This window comes from Mus caroli, chromosome 4 (genome assembly GCF_900094665.2).
Source record: "Mus caroli chromosome 4, CAROLI_EIJ_v1.1, whole genome shotgun sequence".
Taxonomy (NCBI): domain Eukaryota; kingdom Metazoa; phylum Chordata; class Mammalia; order Rodentia; family Muridae; genus Mus; species Mus caroli.
The window spans coordinates 39051067-39057730 of record NC_034573.1 but is presented as its reverse complement, the minus strand read 5'-3'; the positions used below and the strand labels follow the sequence as shown (position 1 = coordinate 39057730).

The 6664-nt window shown below is 51.0% G+C and overlaps 2 protein-coding genes across 8 annotated transcripts in view; one reads left to right on the top strand and one right to left on the bottom strand.

Moving 5' to 3' along the window:
• Positions 1–5064, top strand: part of Zbtb5 (zinc finger and BTB domain containing 5) — a 26383-nt gene extending 21319 nt beyond the window's left edge. For 2 of the 3 annotated variants that reach the window (XM_021159762.2, XM_021159761.2), the window contains exon 2: positions 903–5064. In XM_021159762.2, coding sequence (XP_021015421.1) covers positions 907–2919 — 2013 coding nt within the window. In that variant the 5' untranslated portion in view covers positions 903–906 and the 3' untranslated portion in view covers positions 2920–5064. The remainder of the gene's footprint in view (positions 1–902) is intronic. The other variant, XM_029475869.1, reaches the window with a different exon arrangement.
• Grhpr (glyoxylate and hydroxypyruvate reductase) overlaps positions 278–6664 on the bottom strand; it is a 14786-nt gene continuing 8399 nt past the window's right edge. The window contains exons 9-11 of one of the 5 annotated variants that reach the window (XR_003836414.1): positions 5726–5912; positions 2230–3293; positions 278–2091 (exon numbers count right to left, since the gene is read on the bottom strand). Coding sequence is in view for 2 of the 5 variants with exons in the window: in XM_021159763.2 (XP_021015422.1) it covers positions 5791–5912 (122 nt within the window). In the remaining 3 variants the exon portion in view is untranslated. Of the gene's footprint in view, positions 2092–2229; positions 3294–4075; positions 4160–4215; positions 4487–5603; positions 5913–6664 lie in introns of those variants that run through there. The other 4 variants (XR_002377715.2, XR_002377717.2, XM_021159763.2 and 1 more) reach the window with 4 other exon arrangements.

The window sequence follows — 6664 nt, the reverse complement described above, 5'->3', positions numbered from 1 at the left end:
GGAGGCAGAGGCAGGCGGATTTCTGAGTTCGAGGCCAGCCTGGTCTACAAAGTAAGTTCCAGGACAGCCAGAGCTATACAGAGAAACCCTGTCTCGAAAAACCAAAAAAAAAAAAAAAAAAACCACCTCCAAGAGAGTGCTGGCTTCAGGGCTGCAGTGCAGGGTGTGGGAGGGGAGTGCAGGTTTGCAGTCTGTTCCCGTCTCTAGCTAGTAATCTTCTCTGCTATCGATTTGCCCTTTTCACTAAGGTTGCTAAGGCTGCTGGAATTCACTGTTCTAGGAAATGCTGAATGCTAACAAATTTCAGTGGAGCAATTCAGCCTTTCAGTGGGGCTTTTTTAACAGAGACCTCAGTGTTCTAAGCAAGTTCCATGAAGGGCTAATGGATCTGGAGCTTGAGCTGAACTGACTTTTGCTCCATAGTTGACAGGTCTTATATTCGGGCCCATTATTAGATGTCACAAGCTTTAAAAGCTCCAAATGTGGCCGGCCATTCTTTAAAATTGCACTTATTTGTGTGTGTACATATGTCGATGTCCCCTGATGGGTGTTTAGTGGTCACAGCACAGCTTTTGGGAGTTGGTTCTTCTCCTCTTCCTCTATGTGGGACTCAGGGATGGAACTTAAGTTTGTTAAGCTTGGTATAGGAATATTAACTGGCTGAACCTTCTTGTCAGCCCTGACCCGCCCCACCAAGCCCCCTTTTTTTCGAGACAGGGTTTCTCTGTGAAGCCCTGGCTGTCCTGGAACTTACTTTGTAGATCAGGCTGGCCTTGAACTCAGAGATTAAAGGCTTACACCTCCATGGCCCGGCTTCCACACCTCTCTTAGTGCATTCTATGTTCTGGTTCTGAGTTAAGCTTTGTTAGGTCTTAACCCTTTTTCCTTTGTGTCTTGTATAGGACAATGGATTTTCCTGGTCACTTTGAGCAGATCTTTCAGCAGCTGAACTACCAGAGACTTCATGGGCAGCTGTGTGACTGTGTCATTGTAGTGGGGAACAGGCATTTCAAAGCCCACCGCTCCGTGCTGGCAGCATGCAGTACGCATTTCCGAGCACTGTTCTCGGTGGCGGAAGGAGATCAGACCATGAACATGATCCAGCTAGATAGTGAGGTGGTGACAGCCGAGGCCTTCGCCGCCCTGATTGACATGATGTATACCTCCACCCTCATGCTAGGGGAGAGCAACGTTATGGATGTCTTATTGGCAGCCTCTCACCTGCATCTGAACTCTGTTGTTAAGGCATGTAAACATTACCTGACGACAAGGACGCTCCCCATGTCTCCCTCTAGTGAGCGTGCTCAGGAGCAGAGTGCCCGCATGCAGCGCTCTTTTATGCTGCAGCAGCTGGGACTCAGCATTGTGAGCTCAGCCCTCAGTTCCAGCCAGAGTGCGGAGGAGCCGACAGCCCCTATGAGCTCATCCATGCGCAGTAGCCTGGACCAGCGGACCCCCTTCCCCATGAGACGCCTTCACAAGCGCAAACAGTCCGTAGAGGAGCGGGCCCGGCAGCGCCTGCGACCCTCCATGGAGGAATCTGCCATTTCAGATGTTGCTCCAGAGAGCGGGCCTGCGGGAGTTCATTCCCGGGAGGAATTCTTCTCACCGGATTCTCTGAAAATTGTGGATAATCCTAAACCCGATGGGATGGCTGACAACCAGGAAGACAGTGCCATGATGTTTGATCGGCCTTTTGGTGCCCAAGAAGATGCTCAAGTGCCCAGCCAGTCAGATGGCAGTGCTGGCAACATGGCCTCTCGTGCAACTCAGGTTGAAACGAGTTTTGAACAAGAGGCTGTGGCTGAGAAAGGCAGTTTCCAGTGTGAAAATCCTGAGGTTGGCCTCGGGGAGAAGGAGCACATGAGAGTGGTGGTGAAATCGGAGCCCCTGAGCTCTCCTGAGCCGCAGGATGAAGTGAGTGACGTGACCTCCCAAGCAGAGGGCAGTGAGTCTGTGGAGGTGGAAGGAGTGGTGGTCAGTGCCGAGAAGATAGACCTCAGCCCTGAAAGCAGTGACCGGAGCTTTTCCGATCCCCAGTCCAGCACCGACAGGGTCGGGGACATCCACATCTTGGAAGTCACGAATAATCTAGAACATAAGACCTCTTTTAGTATTTCCAATTTTCTCAACAAGAGCAGGGGGAGTAACTTCAGTGCAAGTCAGAGCACTGACGACAACCTCCCAAACACCACCAGTGACTGTAGGCTCGAGGGCGAGGCCCCTTACCTGTTGAGTCCAGAGGCTGGGCCAGCAAGTGGGCCTTCCTCTGCCCCTGGTTCCCATGTAGAGAACCCGTTCAGTGAGCCTGCAGACTCCCACTTCGTCAGACCTATGCAGGAGGTGATGGGCCTGCCCTGTGTGCAGACCTCAGGCTACCAAGGAGAACAATTCGGGATGGATTTTTCCAGGTCTGGCTTGGGTCTCCACTCTTCCTTCTCCAGGGCCATGATGGGTTCCCCACGAGGAGGGGCCAGTAACTTTCCATATTACCGACGAATAGCTCCAAAAATGCCAGTGGTAACTTCTGTCAGGAGCTCACAGATCTCTGAAAACTCAGCCAGTTCCCAGCTAATGATGAACGGGGCCACCTCATTTGAAAATGGCCACACCTCCCAGCCTGGCCCTCCGCAGTTGACCAGGGCGTCTGCTGATGTCTTGTCAAAGTGCAAGAAGGCCTTATCGGAGCACAATGTCTTGGTTGTGGAGGGAGCTCGAAAGTATGCCTGCAAAATCTGCTGTAAAACCTTCCTGACTCTGACGGACTGCAAGAAGCACATCCGGGTCCACACGGGAGAAAAGCCGTACGCCTGCCTCAAGTGTGGCAAACGGTTCAGTCAGTCCAGCCACCTGTACAAACACTCGAAAACGACCTGCCTGCGCTGGCAGAGCAGCAACCTCCCGAGCACCCTGCTCTGATCGCTCCTCGCCACAGCGCACAGGCCAGTCTGCACTGAAACTAAAACCGCTGTAGGCAGGCAGCTCTTGTCACTGGACTCGGTCTCACTGCCCAGTGGCTCTCATGAATTTCAGCCGAGAGTAAGCAGAGAACTGTTAGGTGTAGCCCTTACTAACCTGCACATTTCTTAGGGTGGAGGAATGCAGTCCTAAAGTAGGTTGTCACTGTTGTTAAGAATATCGAATTTAAAAATGAAAGTGCAGAAAACATTTTAACACTATTTTAAAGCTCTGTGAAGCATTTAATTAAATGTCCTGTATCCTGTGATGGGAGTATTCCATCCCTGTACAGCAATGCAGAACATACCGTGTGTAACCAGGTGACTTGGTGCTATCTGGAAAAAAAAAAAAAAAAAAGGTCCTGGAGGACAAGGCTGTCTGCCACAGATGCTTAAAGTGTACCCTGAGCTAGCCCAGGCCTCTGAAAGTCCTGTGGATTTTTTATTTCTATCTGAGTCGCAGTCACAGACACTGCCCTCTGATGGTGCTCACACTGAGTCCAGGGAAATATGCCCTTGGACTACCAGGTGTATAGACTTTTGAATACATCTCTATGGCATAGGTGTTTTTAGTAACTTTTCTGTTTGTTTTAAGAACTAAAGTTGTAATGGAGTGTGTACTTGTAGGAGTGACAGTGAGGTGTTTCTGTCCGTGCTGTGTTAGCAGGGTTTTAACCAACGTGTATTTCTGATACTGTACTTGTCTGATGTAAGTGGGAAGCTAGTGTCCGTCTTTCCTCTGGTGATACGGAGTCCTGTGTATGGGTTCTCACGGCGCATTTGCCTTTCACGCCATCTGGATGCCCAAGGCCACCCAAGATCAGCTGCCCTTGACCTTGTCACTTCTCACTCCCAAGCGCCATAGAACACCTCTCCTGGGCGTAACCAGTTAGACTAACCACAGCAGCGCTGCTGTAGTTTTCTTCCTGTTGTGTATGCTCTCACAGCTACACCTCAGCTTTCAGTGGTGTCCCTCCTCTAACTCAATGTTGAATCAGACTTAACTGTAGGAGTGTTCATGTCTCCTCAGTTCTTCACAGGCTCTGGAAGAGTCAGGCAGCCTACAGCATAGAATTCACCAAAAATACCCAAGATTCTCGGGGTGGCATTCAGTTCTCTGTCCCCTGATAACCATGCTGCCAGGGCTGCTGCATCCTGACATGCACCCAGGAGAATAGCACAGGTTCATGCATATCTGTAAGCTAAAGATGAACAAGAATGTTTTTCATACTTTTTTCAGAGATACCAAACCATTGTACACAATTCAGAGAAATTCATTAACTTTAGAGAGCCACTTATTTCTGTATATCCTAAAACAAAAATGAGCATGTGTCTTCTCTTAAGCTGGTGTGACCATGAATCTGTGGCTTGACCTGTAATGCTCTGAGAGGGCATGACATCTGAGCTGATTCCCAGGGAAGCAAGCCCGAATGGCAGGCTGGACTCCTGCTGCTGAGCAGCTGTGGGAAAGACCACTGAAGGCACTGGGGTCACTTGAGAAGATGCTGTGCGGCTGATGGTCAGCAGTCCTGTTGAGACACCATGGGGTGGGTCTCTATATATCACCTTTATAGGGACCAGTGGGAGTCAGGTGGGTCAGCATGGAGAACCAGAGCGGCCCTGCTGGGTGAGGAGCCAATATCACAGGCATAGACTAGCAGTTGTCCTTCCTGTCTTAGGGACGTGGTGCTTCAAGTCTGCCCCTCACCTTGGCTTCGATACAAGTGGACTTTGCTCTGGGGCCTGTCCCTGGCGCTCGACGGAGCTTGCCTCTCTGCTGCTGGGTGGACCTGGAATCTCATCTACCTCGTAGTCAGTCTCCATGGGAGAAGCAAGCTTGAGGCCAGTGTCCTCCGACATGCCGTAGCACTTAAAGATTTCCAAGGGTCCCTGGGAAACAAGCCCAGGGTCGCTGCAACCTGGAGTTTCACTGGGATTCTAACTGGGACTGGGGACCTGACTTTTGATTTTTAGCCTTAATTCTAGCCCGGCATAATCATGTACAATTTTTTGGAGGTGGCATCAAGTGTAGGGGAACCCTATCAGGTGCTAACGCTGGCCAAAACAGATTTTAAAATTAAAAATTTGTCATATCCATGCCTCTAAACACGGTCTCCTTTGCTTCCGTTTGGGTTGAAACAGAACAGGGATGCACTTCTGTACTGTACTGCTGCAGTTCGAGCCTCCAAGATAGGACCGCTCCCATCCTTGAGTTAGTCCTGCCTCTCTGCAGTACCCGTGCTGTGGCTGTGTGGGAAGTCCTGCAGTGCAGTGCTTACGGCCTGGCCTTGGGGAGAGTGAAGGTGATTTAAAAGGAGTGCCTACCCGGAGCACAGAGGGAGCAGCAGGTAGACACAGACACAGATCAAAACTGGGAATCCTGCCGTCACTACTGCTGACCTACTGGGCTGACCTGCTGCCTCCTCCCTTGCAGTTTTCCCCCCTGGTAGTGTGCTCTTTCGCCGTGGTTACGGTATTGGGTTCAGGCCCTGTGTTTTTCTGGTTATGGTTGTCCCTCCTCAGGGAGAGGAAAGGGAGGGAATTTGGTGGAGGGCAGTGCGGAAAGCAGAGCCAAGCAGATCCCAGATGCCGAGTCAGCGAACACAAAAGATGCTCCTGGTTAGTGCCCCAAGTCATAGGCCTAGACGCTGTGTCAGAAGCTGTTTAATGCTGGACTCACAGGCGTGGGGCAAGTATGTGGCAAGCCCACCTGCCCATTTCCAGGTCCCCTGAAAACGCAGTAGAGGAGGCCTGCCCCAGGCTCTCACCAAAGTCCGAAGTCCAGCTTGGCTCTGTCCGGCAAGATGTCTCCAGCCCATGAAAGCCCATCTGGTTACAGCTCGAGTTCGCTGGGCATGGCCTCCCCTCTTAGGCCAGCCAGCAAGTTGTTAGCCGCCAGCAAGGACATGGTGTTGCGAGTTTTGTAGGTGGCACTGCCAATGTGGGGCAGGATCACTGAAGGGAGAAGGAAGCATTGGTCCCAGGCCACCAGGACAAAGGCTCTGCCTTAGACTCCTACCATTGCACCCTCTGCCTGTGTCCTACACTTAGGGAGGGTAGATGTTCCCTGTGAACCCCATTTCTGTAGATTGGGGGTCAGAGGAACAAATTCTAAGACCCATTTGGGTCTCCCATCTCCCCCCCAAACACCTCCCCGCAAACACAAGATTTGAACTCTTAAAAAGTATGGTAGGCAATAGGGAGTCACTTGTAGATGATGAAACTAGCCACCAGCTTGGGAGCCTAGCAGCTACCATACCCTGCACCCTTGAAAGTGATGGCATAAGGCTACAGAAGTAGCCCACGATGGAAGGCTGGGTAATACTGTAGGTGCCTCTGGTTTCAATACAAAGCAAATGAAATGATCTCTAAAGAGCTGCCTGCCTTCAAAAGCTGTGTGGGGAGCTATGCAATGGAGATATGGCTAGCTTTCCTGAATGTGGACAGTAGCCCTCACACCACAGTCGATGTTCTTGTAGGCTGGCCACAGCAATCAGGTCAGGATTGCTAAGGACTGCAATAATGTCTTCACTAAAGAGGCAGCAAAGGGGGCTGGTGAGATGGCTCAGTGGGTAAGAGCACCCGACTGCTCTTCTGAAGGTCCAGAGATCAAATCCCAGCAACCACATGGTGGCTCACAACCATCCGTAACAGGATCTGGCGCCCTCTTCTGGAATATCTGAAGAAAGCTACAGTGTACTTACATA